Below are 22559 nucleotides of genomic sequence, written 5' to 3' on the forward strand. Positions count from 1 at the left end.
TTAGTGCTTAGTTATGGCACTATGGTAATGACGTTTTGTGGGAGTGGTAGTGGCCTGATTGCGCCCATCTACGAAGTCGTACTTTTTTTTTTACCAAAGAATCCCCATACCAAGTTTTATTATGCTCAAGTTACAGCTTGCACCGACAGACGGACGGACAGATAGTCAGCCGGATCTCAACTCGTCTCGTCATGCTGATCATATATATGTATGTATATAAACCCTATATCTATCTCGATTAGTTTCAGGTTATACATACAACCGTTGGGTGCGCTGTTATACTCTGTAGCAACATGCTGCAAGAGTATATAAAAGCGACTGGAATAAAAAACGACTGAAATAAGGCTGGATGCAAAATGAAGTACGTTGTTTGAATAAGAACGAGTTAAGGTAAAAAAACCTACGAATCTTATTTCTATCCACGAATTGCTATAAATTCGCACAATATATGTAATTAGATTTCCGAATGGGTATTAGAGATGGTTCACTTATGACAAACGTCAAGCAATAATCGTCATTGTTAAATAACACATACAGTAGCCAAACCAGAATTAAGGGTCAGAAAAGTTTTGCTATGTGTATGGAGACTTTCGCAAGGCATCATCTACCATGAATTGCCTCCCAACTCTTATTTAGGACCTGTATTGACAACCATTGGACTGTCCGAAGGCATTGGACTGTCCAGAAGCGGCTGGTATGGCCAAAAGAAGAAGAATTGTGTTCCAACAGGATAGCGCCAGACCCCACATTTCGATAATTGATCGCCAGAACCTGCGGAAGCTTGGTTGGGAGTGTAAATCTGGACCTCGTAGTCTAAGCTTGACATCAAGGTTGGCATAGCAGGAAGTTAACGAACACAACAGTGTATACTTGACTTGAATGGCATCATTGTAGCTATGCTGAATAAAATCTTTCATTTATTGAAAAAATAATGGATTTATATTTATTAGATCTTGTAGAGTAATATCAGCAGTAAATTTTCTACAAACCAAGGAGTTTCCTTCCCGATTTATAATAATTTTTTTGCGTCGAGTTCTAAACTCATAAGAAAAACATTTTGTTCTATAATTAATCTAGCTTTAATCGTAAATATTTTTTAAACGGTTAGGTTTTCGAAAAAATTGTCGTGGATCTTTTTTGAAGAGCATTCAATTTCCTACAAAATCCGCGAAACGAAATGATTTTTCGAATAGCTGGAAGCGAGATAAAAATTTTTCTATCTAAAAATAAGCACCTTCCCGTTACAATTAAGAAACTGAGAATGGGAAGTGTCTATCAATCAATTTTTTTTATTAATTTTTCATTCTAATATGCATATTTTGAGATTTAAGCGCATTATTATCCAACTTTTAGGAAAACAGAACTTTAAACTCGTGTATTTTGTTTTCGAAAATCGAAAGTTTTGAATTATGCGTTAATAATCCGGGTTTGCTGCTTATATGTAACCGTGGAAAAACAGACAAACACACAGCAACAGCTTTCTATACTCTTACATATTTACATACAGATGTACCTATGTATATATATGGAATATATATAGTTGTTCTCATAAGCAAAGTTATTTTCATCGTCAATTGCCAAAAACAGACACGCACTCATACACACACAGACACACGGGAACGCAAATTCACGCAGCAACAAGCAAATAAACCGAAAGTTTCTATTTGTGGTGGACAAGGGTGAAAGACATGTTATTTCTAAAAATTGTCACACTTTACACTTCGATTTTATATATTATCGCACCAAATAAAATTTTCCGCGTATACAATGGACGAACCGAACACGTACGCGTACGCTGAATAACTGAATATTTGTAGCGTCACTCGGCATTAGCCAACACCTGTCGACTGTCGTCATATGCTGGCGTCGTCGTCGTTATCATGTCGTGAGCAGAAGGACGAAAAACTTTGCCGACCGATGAGAATGCATAGTATACAACCAGCACCGCATGGAAAAGCTCCAGCGCAATGCTCACCTAACATGTGTGCAAGTATGTGTGTATATGTATGTGTGCACTTTGGCGGCGAAAGCTTTCTCAAGCGCTTCGTGTGAAATCGGCTGTTAGTCCTATAAGTAGGGTTAGATGCATATGCAATATGCATAGCATACTTTGCGGCGTACATACCATATGAGACTACAACGCACAGGGGTTGCGAGCATTTGTGAGTTTTATGAATTAAATTTACAAAAGCTCCTTACTTATAACCCATTGTATAGTAAAATGTCATAATCATACATACACACTTATATAGACAAAACATTATAAATGGCTGTGTGTGTGTGTATGTGGCTAGGTGCGCATTTACATGTTTAACCCAAGAAGGCCCACATGAGAAATTTTTGGTTAATGCTTCTTTCCTTTTGGGAATTCAGCTACCTTTTTATACATTAAACCTTCTTAATATTTAATTTTTCCTAGAAGCTAACTAGGTACAAATAATACAGGGTTTTCCGATGAGAGTGATATGATTTTTAAAAGAAAAGTACGCACATACTAATTGTTAAAGAAGCTCAAATTTACTTTTATTTAACTTCAAGTACAATCGGTACAATTAAGTTCTGAATATAACATTATTCAAATGGCCTCCACGCGTGCTTTTGCGAGAACGAATTCGATGAACCCAATTTTCGAGTACTTTTTCGTTCTTAAACAAGTCGTAAGTCATAAATAGCACGTTCAATATTGACTTCTAAAGCTTGAAGAGAGTATGTTTTATCGCTAGACACTATGGCTTCAAATAACCCCACAAGAAGTCGTCTAATGGTGTTAAATGACTATTTCTTAATGGATTTTCAATGTTACAATTTCTTGAAATAATCAAATCTCCAAACCTCTCTCGCACTAATTCGGTTGTTGCACGTGCTGTGTGGCACGTTGCCACCTTTTTAGAATCAGATATTGTCAAGGTCAACTTCTTCCAATTGCGCCCATAAAAAAGTTGGTTATCATCAATCTATACGAGCTCGTACAGCTCACCATTGATAGTAACAAACTTGATTTCGAAAGAAGTAGGGACCCATGATTTAGGTGATTGTAATGGTTGTTCATGGAATTTTCTTTGTACCAGAATTGACAGTTTTGTATATATACCGTGCCACTCAGATGAAAGTGAGCTTCATCGGAGAAGATGATTTTCTTCAAATTGTTTCAAGGCAAAATCAGCAAATTCACGACATTTACGATGGTCCAATAGCTTCAGTTCTTGAGTGAGAAAATTTTTTTTATGAATTCGCGCCCAAATTCTTTCTCAAAATCCGCCTGGTTGTAATTTCAGACAGTTCTAATTCTGCAGTCTTCAGCAACACTTACCTGAACGTCAGCAATATTTTCATTAGAAATTAGAAATCACATCATCCCTGATTTGTAAACGTTGTCCTGGCTTTCCATGATGAAATTATGACGAAATACCAAATAATTTATTTTTAATATCGATTTATGTCCCGGCTAATATGCCCTAATTAATTCAATTTGGAATGTATTCTCATTATAAGACTAACATCCGAGCTCTAAAATTGTAAGCAGAAGTTAACTAGTTATGATTCTAAACAAAATCTTGTACAACTTTGTTCTTCAAAGACGGTGAGTGTCTTGGGTAATATGAAATTAGTGAAGGCACTTTTGGATTAATTCTCAGCGATTGGCCTTAACGATATTTATTTTTAATATTGGTGGAGGTCTCGGCTAATATGTCCTAATTTAGTCAATTAAAAAAATATCTTCTCATAATTGAAATAGTGGTAATAGAGTAATTATTAAAGGCATTAATGTGAGAGTGAGCTAGTATTGGGACTGAACTCTCGCATTCAAAACTGTCAACAACTGGGGTTAGCTTTATTTTGTTTTCAATGCCTTTGTTAAAACTAATTTACTCTATTTGGAGACGGTCTTAACATAGTTAAAGTAGTGGTAATAGAGTAATTAGTCAAAGCATTATTGGACTAGCTTTTGAGCTCAAAATTTGTCAGACTGTCTCCACCTTATTTTGCTATATGGAAATTTTCTTTCTAATTACGGTGTGTGTCTGGGCTAATGTGCCCTAATTTAGTGAATTAAAAGAATATTTTCAGATAGTTAAACTAGTGGTAACTAATTACTCAATGTTAAGACATTAATGAACTAACTTCCGAGCTCAAAATTTGATAACAAACTGTCTCTACGTTATTTTGATAGTAAATCATTTCCTAATAATAAGCAAACTGCTAATTGAGTAATTAAGGTCGGCAAAGAATATCTTCAAGCTATTAAATGCCGCACCGAAAAATTTTTAAGGATTGAATCTCACTTTTATTCAAGGGTAATTATTCAAGAATCACTGAATATTCTTTCTTCTAAAAAACCAGAAAAAAAGTTAACTTCCGCGGTACCAAAGTTAAAATACCCTTTACAGGTGCATTTTTTATAGCATTAAAGGGTATAAAAAGATCAGTTCGCTGGTCTGACTTGATTAATTTATTTGAAGATTGTAGCGATGCCATGGATAATAGTCTAAGCGAAATTGCTGAGCGATGTCTTGTTAAATTAGAAAGTTTGCCATACAAAGACCAGAGTTTTACCAGTCAGTGTGTATGGCAACTATAACATAGTAATAGTTCGAAATCGGATTTTTCGACAAATGTGCAGCTTCGTGCCAAAGAAAAAACGTGTACAAAATATAAGATCGATAGCTCAAAACCTGGTGGCATGGCTAAATCGACTCAGCTCGTCACGCTGCTCATTTCTACATATATACATTTTTGCCTGCTCGATTTTATAAACTTCCTGCCGAACGTAATATACTCTCTTCAGGGTTTAATAAAACCACTTTAAATTTTATTTTTGTATTCCAACAACTTTTTATTGTAACTACCTCTTTTATTTCTGTGACATATTTTATCCATTGTATGAAAAACCTTTTCACACCACTTTTCGCACCAAATAATTACTAATCTTTTGTTACCTGTACGCGGCTGTGCGTCGGATCTTTGTTTCCTTATTTTGTCTAGCGGTTGTGTTCTAATTTTAGTTGCATGCTAGTGAAGGAAATTTTTCTCCCATGTTCGTGACGTCAAGCAACCCACGCCCTTTGGGCTTTGCTAATACTGTTGTCAGCATTAAACGATGACGGAACAGCTGTTATTTCAATATGTTGAATGAATTTGCACGTTTTTGTGTAAACATATCCATATGTATGTATGGTATACATATATTAGAGAGCAGCAGCTGTCATTCTTACTTTGTGTTTACTTTTAATCCTTACGCATTACTGTTAGTTTGATTAGTTTTACTATATTATTATGTATTGACGTTTGCAAGTTTCACTGCAAGATTTGTACTTTTTATTAAGATTTAGATAAAACTGTTTCGATTTGAAGCATGTGACGAAAAATAAATATACTTAAATATACATAATTGTACTTAATTTTTTGTTGCTATGTAAGTATTTTCTTCCATGAGGATTCCTGAATAATGGATGCGGAGTTTCAGCTTGCTCTTTGAAGGTAACGCCGTTAAAAAGTACTCTTTCAATAATTTTAAGGCAAAATTGGAATCAGCGTGAGGTGGCCGAGAGGAGAGGAGAGGTTGGAGGTCCCGATAGTTGTCTATCAACAAGAAATAGTCACTCAGGGAAGACTATTTTTGCCCCGGCAGTGGTTTGAGGCTATAATTTTTTAGATTTTTTTGTTTGAAATTGTATGTATTGAGAGGTAGCCACTCGAAGCAGGCTTTTGGCGGCTCCGAACCTAGGTACCATAGGTTAACCTACCTATCTGCATCATTGTTGCTGTTTTTTTTTTTTTCTAACGGTAATTGAATTGCTATGTGAAAGTCTATAGTTTTTAGTCCACATACCAATTATCTGAAATCAAAAGTGAGGTAAACATTGTGACAAAAAGTGAAAGAAATTTGTAAAAAAAAAATCCGCAAAATACTTAATTATTTATCAACATTTATTTTGTCGCCTTCAAAGTGATCCCCACCAGATTATCGAGTTCTTAAAACACTTTTTATAAAGCTTCAGCTCCTTCTGCGATTTTTTATTATCTCTTCGATCGACTGAAAACGTTTTGCATGGAGTGGGAATTTCAGTTTAGGGAGCAAGAAAAAATCAAACGGTATCTAGTGAATTCGGTAGCTGATCGATGGTATTCATTTCGTTTTTAGCTTTGAATTCGGTCTCAATCGCGGTTCGATGCAATGGTGCATTATGCATGAACTGTTCTTCCACAATTCCGGTCGTTTTTGACGGATGTTTTCACGTAAATACCTTAATATGGCCTAATAAAACACCTTATTGTCCGCCTGTTTTTTCGGCACAAATTTATGATCCACCAAATCACGAGATTTTTTAGCAGCTTTGGCATGGTTTTTTGGTTTCGACACGTTTTTTCCCACCATGCTTGTTGACATATTTCCGTGCCAAACTCATAAACCTCATGTCTCATCGGCAGTTAAATTGCTCTCCATGAATGTGATATCGGAATCGCACGATCAAGCATGTTTAAAGATACCTGTTAACGGTACTCTTTTTGAAAAAAAAAAATCAGCTTTATCGGAACGACCCGAGCAAGACGTGCATCATACCCAAAATATCCACCAACATCATTCGAAGGTTGCTTTTTGTCTTAATGTATATTTTCTAATATCTGGATATAAGATTATTAGCTTCTCAAACTTGTTCGTCTTTTGTTTTTGGGTTAAGGATTTTACCGAACAATTGATGTAATCCAAGTAGACACGATAAGGTCGATTACTCACTATCATTTTTGGGCGAAAGAAAGTAACAAACACAGTTGATCTTAAAAAATTCTAAATTACATCTAAACTTAATAAAGTCTTAAGTTTTCTACATTCGTAGAAAGACAACTTTTTAGTCGAGGTCCTTCTCTTTAACTTATTTCGATTGGTGATGTTTTGAGAATTTCTATAAGCTTGTTTCATCGATTGTCCTTACCTGAATTGAAAAATGTGTCTTTTAAAAACACCTATCAAATAAGTTTGCAATAAGAGCATTGCATATAAAGAAAAATACAGAGAAGCTCTTGGCAAATAAATAATCTTCTATTTCTCACGTAACTATTTAAATCAGTTCAATTACGTTGAGCATGAAAACCGTCTATTTATGTAACCCGTAACTTTGAAAAGCACCTATTCACTATACAAAACAAACACATACACATGTATTTTGCATGATACATGTGACAAGTAAGTTAGCTGGCACACTTGATGATCACGCTCTCATTTAGATTGTCAGCCCCCAAGAGAAAGATAATGCATGAATTCGTAATGATGCAGTCCTTTCATGCGCTCCCATTTCCCACTTGAAAGCGCACAAATGTTCACCTGAAATATATGAACACCCACATACAAGTTTTAACTGCAGTCAGCCGACTGAGTTGGCGAAATAAATTCAAGCGAAGAAAATCGAAGTGTGTGACACATGTTGCCGAGTGAAATGGCAGCCACTTTACCTTTTCAAAGGCATAAAAGTCTCAATGGGGCCATTGAATTATTGCTCCTTATGTGCAATCAGTTAAATTGAATTCTGAGCTCAATTCGTGTTGAATAGTGAGGGCGGAGTTTTTAAGTCTTTTTCTTGAAAATTTTATTCTTTCGAAATATATAAACGAGTGTTTATTGTGTGTTGTATTTAAAGCAATCGAATCTTTAAAAGTATGTTATTCAAGATTTCATGTTTAACAAGTATATGCGAGTGTACGTAAAGTTAGGTTAGGTTAGGTTGATCGGCAGTCGCGCTATACAAAGACCTACTGGTTCTTAATAATACCACCCGGAGATTTAATTTGAGCTGAAGTGTTTGTCATAAAGGAAGTAACAGCTTCTTGCGAACTTTAAGAGTGAATTGATATCTCATTTTGATATTTCATCCAGTTGCTTGAACTAAGCTCTAAAATATTTGATATATACATCTAAGCCGAGTTCTAGTTAAGGCCGGACGGAAGTAGAGGAGTTGTTCTCGTGTTTTTCTCATGCCTATTTTCTTGCAATTTCTGAATGTATTCTCCCTACTAATGCCCATCCGGCTCGCATGAGATGCTGGCAGGTCACAACTGCCCTTAGGCCAACAACGGCCCTGCAGTACTTTCCAAATCATTCATGTTTTTCTTCGAAGCGCTTGCACATGATCGTGGGGATTCTGCCTGTCTTTAGGGCATTCCAACTCACCTTGATTCGTCTGTCAGCTCTTTCGAAAATTCCATCGTTATTAGCGACTTATGTATTTCTAGTACTGGTTCGGTACCCACACGGATGGCACTTTTGGCAAGCTATTTCGTCACGATTATATATAAATGATCAGTATTTTGAGCTAAGTCGATTTAGCCATGTCCGTCTGTCTGTCCGTTTGTCTGTATATGTATATACGAATTAGTCCCTCAGTTTTTAAGATATCGTTTTGAAATTTTGCCAATGACATTTTCTCTTCAAGAAGCTGCTAATTTGTCGGAACTGCCGATATCGGACCACTATAACATATAGCTGCCATACAAACTGAACGATCGGAAAAAAGTTTTTGTATGGAAAACTTTTGCATTTGACAAGATATATTCGCGAAATTTGGTATGAGTTATTGTTCATAGAAATAATGTAATATCGGAAGAAATTGTTCAAATCGGCTCACTATAGCATATAGCTGCCATACAAACTGAACGATCGGAAAAAAGTTCTTGTATAGAAAACTTTTGCATTTGACAAGATATACTCACGAAATTTGGTATAGATTAATTTCTAAGGCAACAATGTAATCTCCGAAAAAATTGTTCAGTTCGGATTACTATAGCGTACAGCTTCCATATAAACTGAACACATAGTTACTAAAAGAAATGCACCTTTGGAGGGTATATTAGCTTCGGTGCAGCCGAAGTTAACGTTTTTTCTTGTTTGGTAATAATTTTACCATAGCACCACCTTCCGATATTATTTTCCAAACCACAGGTTTTCATTATTTTTCCTTACAATTTACGCCGTGAATATAAGCTAAATCGCATTATAAATACAGTAATATCTTATCTAACGCAGTATCATTTTCTTTTTTATTGGGGACCGGACATTCGAAGTGCATGCCCTTAAATCGTAATCCTTAATGCTTTTGCAGTGGTTGTCATCAAAAAGGGGGTCTATCATCCGTGGCTGCTCTTTTTTTCATTGGTTTTACGTGGCGGGTCGCAAACCCAGTTTTCAACCCTGTGCAGGAATGTTTTTACTTAGACTTTTGTTTATCGTTAACTTGTTAGCATCACTTTATATAATACAAACATTTTTCTAAGAAATGTCAAACTTAATTGAAGTTATCAAAAAATCTCACCTCAAACTTGTTTTGTTACAAAGACAATGCCAATTGATGGCTGCAAATAAAAATGCACTCAATGTAAGTTTCGAATGTGCAAATAAATTTTAGTGGAAGAAACTACAATTTCTTATCTTCGCTTATTTCCTTCTTCCCCTTTTTGAAAGCAGCTTCCATTTGCCAACTGTGAATTGCAACGTACACTTAAGTGGTGTGCACTTTAAAGTTCACCATACAAATTGACCTCGCTCGCAACTCATACACTTTATACACCTTCGTATGTAATTACATATATACACTAATATATAAAGCTATGTAAATATATATATATACGCCTATACTTGTATATAGTAGTTTGTCTGTATAGTAGATGTTCCCTCTATTTATTTGATTTTATTTGCATCTTCGAAGTGCCAATGTTGCACTTTGTGGTGTGCTTGTTGTTGTTGCCAAGTCGTAATCTTAAACTAACAGCTGTAATGCATTTGACTATTGCTACGTAGAATGTACGTTTGTATGCCTGCATACATACACATGTATGTAATTCATGGCGCAGGAAGAAGTTAGTTGAAAGGCACCTGCTGTTGGCTTTTGGGCTTTTCCAATGGCTTTCGATACTCAGATTTTATAAGCTATATAAATATTAGTGCACACACACATGCATACATATATTCATATACATACAAAGTACAAATAGTGTAAAACTGTTGTTGTTTGCCTGCAACGGTTGCGCTAAATCCACCTTAATCCATCGAAGCGCGGGTGAGCTGCGCCACACGGAGCTTTGCAGTCATTCAAGAAAACTCACTAATTGGTTGGTTTTCGGGCTGTATAAATTGCTTGTATGTGCAGATTGCTCGGGTGTGTGTGTGTGTCTGAAGGAATATAAACCTGAATTGCAATACTTGTATAAGTGTGGGTGTTTGTTGTGATTTATTTATTTCTATCGAAGATTTCTCTGAGTATCAATATTCTTTGGAATTTTTTACTTCATTGCCATTTAAAAACGATTAAAGGATTCGTGCTTTAATTTAAATTGCGAAGAAAATGCGTTTAAGCTTCTTCTGATTCGGTTATGGTTCATTTCTTGGAATATAAAGGTGATTCATTTCGAGGCTCTCTACTATTTTAAAGAAAAAACACAGAAACTTCAAATATAATGGAAAATGTTTATCATCATTCGAAAGAACATTCTTTCGCATTTATTTTGTGAAGGTTATCTCTTTCAAATGTTGGCCTCAAACAGTCCATACATTTAGTAAAATTTTCAATGACTCGTTCGAAGAATTCGACTTGTAACTGGCGAATGATGTTCCAAGGTCCAACGTCGTATCTTCTTGGAACTTTTCAAGAGCCTATAGAGCGAAGCGATGCCTTTTGGGAAGGTTGTGCTGCTTCAGTTCTTGCTCAAGCTGCGTTTTGTACGGTTTTAATTTAATTAATTTCGTTGCTGTGAACGACGACGAATCAACTCTTCATGGTCTTCGTGTACACTCTCATCTACGGCTGAAATTCTTTATAATATTACTTATGAATTGTCGCATTCAACATATGCTTCTTTTGTGCCCATACCAGCATAGTAATTATTAATCGAAATTTCAATACGGTTGTTATACGCATTTTTAGAGCGCCATTTGCAATTAGTCATCACATGTAGCGTTTAATGAAGTTAGCGACCTCAATCACGATCTCTTTACTCGACGTCGTTTTTACAAAATATTCAGGTCCTTTGCTACTAGTTTAGCATTGACATACTGCATACGCAATACATTAAACAAAATGTGTTTAGTCCATCCATCAAAGGTATTGAAAGTAAAGCTCTTGGTATATCGACTAATCGATTTAACCCGTTATGGAAATATTCGAATAATAGTATACAGTTTGCAGTAACCAGATAAACGTCAGTCGTCGAGTATTTGATTAACTGCCCATCTTCGACCATCTCGTTAACCATTCTTTGTCTACTATTCGAATAGTAAGCTTTCAACTTCTACAAATTTTTGCTACGTATAGAAGTTTATAGAAACTTTGCAGTAAATATAGATGCACAATTGGCTTTTCAGAACTTTGGAACAAGAAAAAATCAGAGTCTGCTTGGTTTTCAAACACTTTGCATTTATTTAAATACACACAGCAGAACAACTATTCGAATAGACGTAACATTGATTTAGAATGGTGGATAATTTATTTAGCTCCCACAGCTTTTTCCTTTCAAATGCTAGAAGGTCAATTGGGGCATTACCGCTTATAACTAATATTGCATCGCCTGATACTGTTCGGTAGGTTGATGCAACTCTGAGGGCTGCGGTGCGATGCACTCTGGCCATTACCTTACGCCGGTTTTCCTTTTTAAGCGCGTCTGCCCAGATCTCGGATCCATATAGTAAGACGCTGATTGTCGTCGACATTAGGAACCTTCTCTTTTCTTGGCTGGGGTCTCTTATTTTGGCTATTAATCGGCTCAGGTGAGAGGTGATCTTTGCTGCCTTTCCTGCAGCGTGCTGAATTTATACCCAGAAGGTTAGTCTGGGGTCCAGTCTTACGCCTAGGTGGTTTACTGCTTTCTATGTGCGAAGAATATCCGTGGTTATTAGCATGCTTATATCGAGAGGTATGTGCTTGTTTGTTAGCAGTAGTAGCTCTGTTTTCTCCGTAGCGAGCTGGGGGTTGAGTATGTCGAGCCATGCTTGTGTTCGTATCATGACCTGGTTCAGCTTTCTTCGCAATTCTTCTGTATCCCATGCAGTGATTACTGCCGCAATGTCGTCCGCGTAGCCAATTAAATATGATTTGTCTGGCATTTCTAGTTTTAATATAGCGTCTTAGCTAATATTCCATAAGTCTGGGCCTTGTGCTGCTCCTGATGCAACCGCTATCTATTGTGACCCTTCTCTAGTTTCATACAGCAGTTTTCTGTTGCTAAGGTAGCTCCGCACCACAGCCTGCTGCTTCTACGCTTTCAATGACGCATTTTATAGCTCCTGTGGTTGATCTGCCTGAAGCCTTGTTGTCTAGAAGACAGTCCTCTAGCTTCGTTGATAGCCGCTTCGAGCCAGAGTTTAATTAGGCTTTCGTATAGCTTTTCCGCAGTATCAAGCATCTGTCATTTTCTGCGTACTTTTACAATGTGACAAAAAAAGTAAAAGGAAATTATAGTTTAAATTCCACTGGTAAATTAGGTTAAAAAATGTATCTTGCTAAGTAGATAGGACTAGCCTTAATTACTATGCCAAATATAAGCGCGATCTATCACAGTTTGTTTACAGCAGCTCATACAGAGAATTTGTCTCAAGTTTTGTATTTTGAACCAAATTTCGTTTGCAGAATCGGTGCGAAAGTTGGAAAAGGCTTACGGTTATTCAGTTTTATCAAAAAAAACGAACCTACGAGTGGTACAAAGCCTTCAAAGACGGTCGAGAGATCATTGAAGACATACCTCGTTCTGGACGACCTTCGACCTCTACAACTGATCAAAATATTGAAAAAGTTAAGGATATGATGACTGAAAATCGTCAGGCAACTGTTACAGAGATGGCAAGAGAGCCCAGTTTGTTTGAATGATTTTGGTGATTATTTTGGATATGAAACGCGTTCTTACTCGACTCGTCCGGATAACGGTGAATTTTTCCAAAAATAGTACTGTAAACAGGTCCTTTTAGACATGCTTGATCGTGCGAATTCCGATCTCACATTCATGGAGAGTATTACAACTGCCGATGAGACATAGATTTATGGGTTAGACATGCAAACAAGTCAACAATCATTGGAATGGAGGGGAAAAACTAGTTATACGTTGAAAATGTAGCATCGCATTCATCCACGAGTTAAAGCCAAAGGCGTAAGGAATACCATCGATCAACCACCATATTCACCAGATTTGGCTCTGTATGATTTTTCCTTGTTCTCCTGATATATTTCGAGGACTGGAAAAATTTGTTGGCATAAGTGTATTGCATCTGGTGGGAACTATTTTAAAGGCGACCAATAAATATTGCTGAATTATTATATATTTTGCGCTTTATTTAGAATTTTCTGGTACATTGTATAAGCCTCACTAAGTTCGCCGGGTCGTATAAGCAACATCAAATATCAACTAATGAAAAATTTTGCTATTGAGATATTTTTTAGTTTTTTGTGTATATGTTGACATATTGGACCGCCCTATCATATAGCAATCATAAAAACTAAACGATCCAAATCAAGTTCTTGTAAGCTATCCAAATGTGCAATTTTGAGATTACTCAATTGAGGAAATCGAAGCACAACAAAACTTGAAAAGATGTGGTATTATACAAGCAACTTATTTTTATTGATTTAAAATATTGTCTATTAATTAAGTTCTTATTAAAAACTATTTTATCCATCCAAATATAACATCTTTCTTCTTTTTTACTGGCGCAGAAACCGCTTACGCGGTTATAGCCGAGTTAACAACAGCGCGCCAGTCGTTTCTTCTTTTTGCAATGTGGCTCCTTAATATACAATTAATACGAATTCCTTACAGTATTCAAAATAAAAGTAGAAAATCAGCAAATTATCACAACTTTCCAACCGTAATCCACCCCTCCACTTCTAGTCAAAATATTTGCAGCCAATTTTCGTTAACCGCACACCAAATTTACTCAAGCGCTTGCCGAACTCAACTTATCGACAACTTGTTAAAATTAGCTACCCACAAATGCAAATACAAATAGATGCGTATAAATATCAACACAAATACACACATACCTATTCCTCCTTGTAATTGCTTTTCGTTTCACTACATCGGAACTTTCAGTTCTATCGAATTTTACACCACCGTTAGACTGACGGCGGCAAAGCCCTTAAAGTGGGTTAACGAACAATCACTTTCGCCCCCAAATAAATTTCCTAAGGAGAGTGTATAAGTGTTTTTGCAGTATATTACACTTATAGATATAGATATTTATGTGATAGTGTGGGTGTTTGAGTGTTTTTGAACCGCAGTGCTTGCGGTTACGCTGTAAGTAGCTTTATAAGCTCGCACAATAAGTGAGCGCAAGCGTTGCTACACAAATAACTCAACTGTCTGCGGTAAAATATATCCAAGTACTTAGATAAGGGCTTCCGTACTGCCAACGACAGCCAATATGCATAAGTATAGGTGTGTGTATACGTTACGTGAGTATCCAAAAGTGAACACTCTGCGGTAAGGTTAAATTTCAACACGTTTGGGGTAATGGAGATGCTTTAAATATAACTATGTACTATATGCTGCCGCTTTTTTAAATTAAGTTGAAGAATGTAGAAAATCTTGCTTTTGTAATCTAATGCATTGACTATTTGAGACTTGGCGTGTTGGTGTTGGAGAAGCAGTTCAGTTGGCTATTAATTTAAATAACTTCAAGATTGCAAAATCAAAAAAATTAAATTTAAAACGTTAAACTAGATTGAACCAAACATAAATGCTGTGAATCATTTATGTATATGTTATGGTGCCCCCGAAATTTTCTTCGGTGAGTTACAAAATTTGTTGGCGAACTTAGTATAGCTTTTGAGGGCATAAGAATTCTTAAGACTTTGCCATACTTCTAATCAATTATGCCTTTTCATTGGGGTTTTTATTTTCATTTGTCGCAACTGCCGATATCAGACCACTATAACATATAGCTGCTATACAAAACGAACGATCGGAATCAAGGGCTTGTATGGAAAACCTTCGCATTTGACGTGGTATCTTCACGAAATTTGGCATGCATGGATTACTACTTAATAATCTCCACAAAAATTGTTCAGAACGGATTACTATACCATACTACTGTGCCCAAAAAATAAGGAGATATTTGAATTTAAACTGAAGGTCGAAGGATTTGGAGAATTCTTTTTTTTTATAGGTTGGTAGTACTGTCAGTCCATTTATGTCAAATTTAATGTTAAAATATTCATAAGTGTTTGAGATACGTGTCGTTTTGTGAGCTGCAAAAAGTGAGTTTTTCGATTTTTGCGATTTCGAAATTTGTTGAGCAAAGAATTTGCATTCAATTTTGTTTACGGAATCAAATTTCTGCTGCGGATACATTGAGGATCGTGCAGAAAGCCTTTAGTGATGAGGCTATGTCTAAAATAAATGTTTACAAGTGGTATAGTGAGTTCCAAGCCGGCCGTGAATGTGTCGAAGACGAAGACCGTCCAGGGCGACCACCAACATCAACCGACGAAGCTCATGTTCAACAAATCAAAGATTTGGTGTTGAAAAACCGTCGATTAACAATTAGAGACCTTGCTGATGAAGTTGGCATATCGAAAGGCTCAGCCAATACCATTTTGAAGGATGTTTTGGGCCTCAAGTGCGTCAAATCTCGACTGGTACCGAAAACATTGAATTTTTTGGAAAAAAGGCGTCGCGTTGAAGTGTGTGAAACGATGCTTTCCGACTACCAGGGTGTCATGAAATGCATTATAACTGGCGATGAGACTTGGATCTATGCTTACGACCCCGAAACAACCGATCAATCGAGCGAATATCGTGCCAAAAGAGAGCCGAGACCTAAAAAAGCTCAAAAATCAAAGTCATGTTGACTGTTTTCTTCGATTATCGTGGTGTTGTGCATTATGAATTCCTTCCAACCGGTCAAACAGTCAACAAGGAATATTATTTGAACGTTATGCGTCGTTTGCGTAACGCTATCCGCCTAAAAAGGCCGTAATTGTGGAAAGACAATTCTTGGTTTTTACACCACGATAGTGCATTACCCATACCGCTCTCGTAATTCGTGATCATTTCGCCAAAGACTCAACCCATATCGTTCCACAACCACCGTATTTACCTGATCTGGCACCGTGCGACTTCTGGCTGTTCACCAAGCTCAAAAGACCGCTCCGGGGACACCGTTTTTATACGATAGAGCAGATTCAAGCGCAGCAAAGACGGAACTGAAGGCCATCCCGGAAAGTGACTACAACCAGTGTTTCGAAGATTGGAAAATCCGTTGGCATAAGTGCATTGCATCGGGAGGGGATTACTTTGAAGGGGATGAAATTGATTTGGAAGAATAAATAAAGAGTTTTCAATATAAATACAATGTCACCTTATTTTTTGGGCATATCAGTATAGCTTCCATACAAACTGAACACATAGTTACTAACAGAAATGCACCTGTGAAGGGTATTTAGCTTCGGTGCGACCGAATTTAACGTTTTTTCTTGTTTTTTTTTTATTTTTATTGTTTTATTTATTTTTTTAATATTTTGGTTTCTATTCTTGTAATTTTTTTTTAATCAAATTTCATAAGTATCACATTTCCTTATTACATACCTACTTTTTTGCCAAGCATCAGTTCTGAAGAAATTTTCCATAAGCCGAATGCTCAGCAACGTACTTCACCCAACATACTAAGACCCAATTGTCCAACATTAAAGTACTTTGGCGCTTAATACTACTTGGCACCAAACATATTACACCACAGGGCATGCGAATATCGATTTTGTCGACACCATTTGACTAAAACTTTTCGACAAATTTCAAATGGACTTTACAAGCTTATCTCTATTCTTCTGCCTTTGTGCTATTTTTTGGGAAATTTCGCACAAGTGTACAAAAACAAAAAAAAACCGTAGAAGAAAAACTGGTGTGGCCAAAAGCAACATACACACACACAGCTATGCCGAAATCGAAAAAGCCAATTTGGGGTAACTGTATTCAACATGTCAACAAAACGCCCAAAAGCTTGCCATACTTTTTTGTGCCAGCAATTTCAGCATTTCAGTGTGCAAATGTGTGCGTTGGCGTTAGGGCAAAGGTGAAATGTTAACCAACTTTGGTGGCACTTATTTTTGTTTGTGTGCGCTTTCAAATGGATGTTTTCAGGTAGGGTCACCGGTAGTCATTTTAAGTGCCATTTTAGGCATTTTCCAACGCTTGAGTTATATTGTTGGTCATCGTCAATTAGATTTTTGTTATGCCTTTTGTGTTTTATTCTGGTTGTGGGTCTCAAAACAATTAAATTCTAGCTTTTAAGTTTTTATTGGTTTTCACCAAGTTTAAGTGAGACTTTTGCTTTCTTTTTTCTGCATTTAATGCTTTTCTCAGCTGTGATCAAATTGATAGGTAAATTTTGTCCATTTTCGAATAACCAAAGCAGTATGAGATGGTGCATTATCGCTCTTCTTTGTTCAATAAAAAAATATCGTTTATCACAGGGTACTTGACACCAACTTTCAAATTACTTTTTAAGATTACAATTTTGGAATTAGACGTAGATTAACTTAGCAAAAGTAAATTTTTTAGCTTAATTAAATAGGAAAGTGCATCAAGCACCAGTGTGTATAGATCGTATGGTGATTTCAATCGAGCTTGTAGCTCAAGAGGAATTTCGTGAAGGTGGTCCGAAATCAGTTGTTGCTGCGCAAACTGACATTGTAAGATTGTCATGTGACGTATAGTGATATTGAGACAATTCTGCTGTGGGATCAACACACATTCAATATTGCAATTAACGCGTCCAAACCCGAAAGTAAACAGTAGTCAACTGTATGACGTTTCACAACCAGGCGAATCGAACAAAGGTAACTTGTCTGTGCCTTTTATTTGGGAAAACCGAACATGTCGCAAGCGTACGACTAGAACAACGCAGAATAGCAAATTCTGAGTGGCACATAACCATTTGTTTGTCAGTTGTCGTTCAAGAAATCAGAAAAACCAACCGCTTGCGAGCTCTCATACATCGCCTGAATCAAATGCATTGTAGTTAAAACATTAATTTAATGAGTCATCCTCCGTTAAGTCCTAACTTGGCAACGAACGACTCCTTTTTATTGACGGCGGAATAAAATTAATAAAAAGACCAACGTTTCTCGACACCTGAGGAGTCAGTTAATGTGTTCAAAACGCATGTTTTGGTTATATCTCAATCAAAGTGGCAAAAGTGCTTCGACAAGTGGTTCACACGCATGCAAAGGTATATAGAGCTTAACTGAAAAAAATATTAAAACAATCAAGCGATTTCTTGCAACCAGCTACAGAGTATTATGGTTTCATGCACCTGACGGCAGTATGTATCACCTAAAACAAATCGAGATAGATATAGGATTATGTATATATAAATGATCAGAATGACGATACAAGCTGAACGTTTTTGAAAATATGGGCATGGCCTCGCTTTCTAATATGATTAATGTACATATATCCTAAACCACTATACAAGTAGCTATAACAAACCATATAAGAAAATGGATTAAATTGGAAGACTACACCGTGATTTATAGGAGCCAGTTTGAAAATTGGCCGATGAGCGTGTTAACGCTTACCTTTTGGTGAAACCACATATCTATTACCTACCGGACCAACCCTTTTCTACTAAACTTCGTACGTAGCATTGCTTGCATATTTCTATGTCGCAGTGCGAAAACGGCCGAAATCGGACTACAACCACGCCTCCTTTCCATATAACACAATTTTAAATTCCATTTGATTCTTTCACTTTGCAGTAAACAAATCAAGAATACTATGGGATAAAATTTTGCACTAATAATTCCTTAAAGTGTGCACTCTTACGATCAAAAATTGCTCAAATCCAAGCAAAACTGTTCAAGCTTCTAGGTACCAAATATGTGAACTCCAGTGTATATAGTTGACTTTTGAACGAAAATATCGGTGAATGCGGAGATATGCGATTGAATTTCTTTCCTGACAATGGTTAATCTGAACGAGTCAATACTCAATCATATACCGAATATAAGATTTTCGAACGTTCGGGTGACTTTATGCTGGATATATCGGCCAATATTTGAGTTATCTCAATGAAATTTGGAAAGCGTGTTTAACTCGTAACAGAGATTAGATTGAAATAGATACAACTGGGCAAAAACTTGATCCAGCCTCCGCATAACTAATATCCGAATTTTCGAACATCCGGCTGATCTTACTCCATATGATTGGTGTTTGACGGTGAAGTACCTTAAATCGTATGCCAAATTTATCGGTCAGTGTGTGAATTATTGTATAGTATGTATTATATATATAAAATTCCTTAGATTCCGATTCTCTGATTAACGTTTTACATACTCGTATTAAGGTATTTCCCTTGCTTTGATTCCTTCAAATTACAAGAGTATAAAATGTTCGATTGTACCCGAACTTAGCTCGCCCTTATTTGTTTTATATATATTTTTTTCAATTTCTCGCTTAACTTTTACAGTTTTAAAAAAATGAATGAAACAACCCATTTTCGAATTTTTCTATTTAATAATATTCGTTTTATTTAATGCTATAATGTTATGCTGCTATTTTATCTAGTTATGCATAAAAAGTTTTGAAGTTTCTTTTGAAATGTTTTATAAAATATATTTTTATAAATATATACTAAATTTACAGTTTTTGCATATTTAACAGCAAGAATTTAAATAACATTTTTATTTTTATGCATTATTATGACTTAATTTTATTATTAATAACATTAGTTTAAAATTAATTTATAATTTCTTTTAGTCATTTTGTTCGTTTTGTTAATGAGCATAATTAAAACTAATTTGTTAATTTCAATTTAACTAAAAACAATTCTGTTCAAACAAGCAAATCTTTCAATGTCAGGCTTAAATTCGTTTTCGTTCACAATGAGTTGCTCGAATTGCGACTAACGGCTCAAATAAGTACACTTATGGTATGTATGTATGTAACAAAAACAGTTTTTTCAATAAAGAATTTGTCTAAACAGTGTTTTTAGTTGAATTAAAGGTTAGTTGTTGGGGAAGCAAATGAGATTGCTTTGTTTTTAAATTTTAAATAAATAAATAGAGAGATAAATAAATAATAAATAAATAGTAAATAAATAAATAAATAAATAAATTAAATTAAAAGTGCACATAAATAAATAAATAAATTAGTTATATAATTTTAAATTATTAACGAAAAAATTTTTCGAAATTATTAATTAAAAAAAAATCAAAATTTTTATTTTTAATAAATAACTGTTCTTTTTCAATTAGTATTTTTTTTAGGATAAAAAATTGCTAAAAATTTCTTTCAATAAAATATTTTTTTTAATAAAAAAATTTTCAAATATTTTTAAACTTTTTCTTCAAAAAATTGTTTTAGTTTTTTTTCAAAAATAATTATGTTTTCTTTTTCAATAAATAATTTTATTTTTTTCAAAAATAATTATGTTTTCTTTTTCAATAAATAATTTTATTTTTTTCAATAAAAAATTTTTTTTATAAAAAAATTCTCAATATTTTTTAACTTTTTTTCAATAAATAATTTTTTAAATAAATATTCGAAATGCCTAAATCCATTATAGCATAGACTCATAAATAAATAGTTCAATAAATAGTTTGGGCGCTTAAAAGTATGCAATAAATATTTAAAAATAAAATTAAATTATGAACAACTCAATGACTGCTCGCTACTTCATACAATTTATGTTTGTAAAATTAACTAACAATATCATATTTATATGTTTTTGTTGCTTTAGTTGCGTAAAATTACTTTAACACTAAGACAAAACATCAAATTGCATTTCAACATTCAGACTACTTAGGCACAATTTTTTTGTTTTTCGCTTTTTAGCTATGAAATTTCGCGCAATTTCCACTAACCCACCCAAAACCGTGTTGGAAGATTATCTAAAATTTTGTTGTTTTTGAAAATGTTGCGCTGTGTTTGCTTTCAAGTGTCGGCGTATATTTTGCATTGCGCCAAAAAGTATGCTATTAAGTGAAAACAAGCCCACTAATCATTCTTTAGCATAGATTTAAGTGGAAAAAGTTGCGTGCACGCCAAAGCTACAGGCTTTAATTAAGATAACCAAAAAACTTAGCATACCCACAGGCGTTGACTACCGGCTTTCACAAATACCTGACAACAGCCATATTTAGGGTAGCTATTTTTGGTAGCGCACGCTTTTATACAAGCTTTGATTATTATGTGCGAAGAGCAAGCGTAAAAAATCTTAAACTGTAAAAAAATATGAAAAAAGGCATAAGCTACAGCGTTGACTGTGAAAATTTTCAATTTCAGCATTTATGTATGCATGTGAGAAGGTACATCTTCCAAGCGTCTAAACATAATTCCATTAATAATTTTTTCTCGCTTTGGGTAACTGAATTTTTGCGCAATTTCTCATTTCGCTCGCTCGCTGGTTTGCTGCTGTGTGTGTGTGTGTTGGCTTACCTTATAACGGCATATACATTTCGGCGCTTGCATTGCGCTGACTTCTAAATCTCATTTTGCACATTTTCGTTTTTGCTTTTTACATTTTCGCCATTTTCATATTTTTACACAAATTTCTTCCTCTTCTTTTTATACTCATAATTTTCACTAACTTCGAATTTACTAGGGTTTTTGTTGTTGCGCGCTGTTTACACGCACTTACATATCTATGTTCTATATGTGTATGTGTATATGTAATCGTTTTTGTATACCTAACTAACTGTATTTAATATGTATAATGACAATGTTGGTATTGTTATTGCTATTGCGTTGCTTTATGTACTTTTGTTGTTGTTGGTGTTGTTGCTCCGACTGTTGCTTTTCGTGATTTATTTGACACCCGTTATGCTTCGCAGCCACGGCTTGTAGAATGTCGTACGCATATATACACCGGGCAGATATGGCGCCGCACATTTGATACCGTGCGATACAGTGCCGGCTAATTCGTAACGACCATCGGGTCGCTGAAGCACCAATGGACCACCGCTGTCACCCTGTTGGTGTGTGAAAGAAGTGTGGAAAAATGCATATTATTAGCGGTATTATTGTTTATGCTTACTGTGGCGTTGCCACATATTTTTTTACATTAAAATTTTTATTGGAAATATTTTTTACAATAATATTTTTTTTAAACAAAAATATATATTTTTTAATAAAAATATATTGTTTGTTAATTTTTTTTTCACATAAAATTTGTAGTATACATATATTTTTTTTTTAATTATAATATTTTTAAGCAATAAAATATTTTTTAAAAATATTTTTGTGAAATAATATGTATTTTTTTAGACAAAAATAATTTTTTAATAATAATATTCTTTATAATACTTTTTACGTAATAATGTTTTTATTTTTAATAATAATATTTTTTTTGCAAAAATATATATCTTTAAATAATATTATTTTTTAACAATAAAAAGTTCTTCACTAAGAATAAAAAAAAATTGTTTCGGCAAATTCTAAATCTAAAATTCTCAAATATCGTTATCGAAAATAATTAGTTTTCAAATATTAAAAAAACAAAAAAAATGTAAAGAAATAATTTCAATTAATTAAAAAAAAATTAACTTAATTTTCAATAAAAAAGCAATAATGAAATTAAATTACATTTT

General features: G+C 34.8%; 2 protein-coding genes and 1 long non-coding RNA gene across 8 annotated transcripts in view; 1 reads left to right on the forward strand and 2 right to left on the reverse strand.

Annotated features, from left to right (window-relative positions):
- Positions 1-1862, reverse strand: part of LOC105224559 (uncharacterized PE-PGRS family protein PE_PGRS54) — a 35046-nt gene extending 33184 nt beyond the window's left edge. For 3 of the 6 annotated variants that reach the window (XM_049452977.1, XM_049452981.1, XM_049452976.1), the window contains exon 1: positions 1719-1862. The gene's annotated coding sequence lies outside the window, so the exon portion shown is untranslated. Of the gene's footprint in view, positions 1-1713 lie in introns of all 6 variants that reach the window. The other 3 variants (XM_049452978.1, XM_049452979.1, XM_049452980.1) reach the window with 3 other exon arrangements.
- LOC115066031 (uncharacterized) overlaps positions 1-22559 on the forward strand; it is a 164932-nt gene that overhangs the window by 5268 nt on the left and 137105 nt on the right. The window lies entirely within an intron of this gene.
- Positions 20517-22559, reverse strand: part of LOC105224560 (serine protease filzig) — a 63073-nt gene continuing 61030 nt past the window's right edge. The window contains exon 8 of the mRNA XM_049452971.1: positions 20517-21941. Within this exon, the coding sequence (XP_049308928.1) occupies positions 21777-21941 (165 nt within the window). The 3' untranslated portion in view covers positions 20517-21776. The remainder of the gene's footprint in view (positions 21942-22559) is intronic.

This window comes from Bactrocera dorsalis, chromosome 3 (assembly GCF_023373825.1).
Source record: "Bactrocera dorsalis isolate Fly_Bdor chromosome 3, ASM2337382v1, whole genome shotgun sequence".
NCBI lineage: Eukaryota > Metazoa > Arthropoda > Insecta > Diptera > Tephritidae > Bactrocera > Bactrocera dorsalis.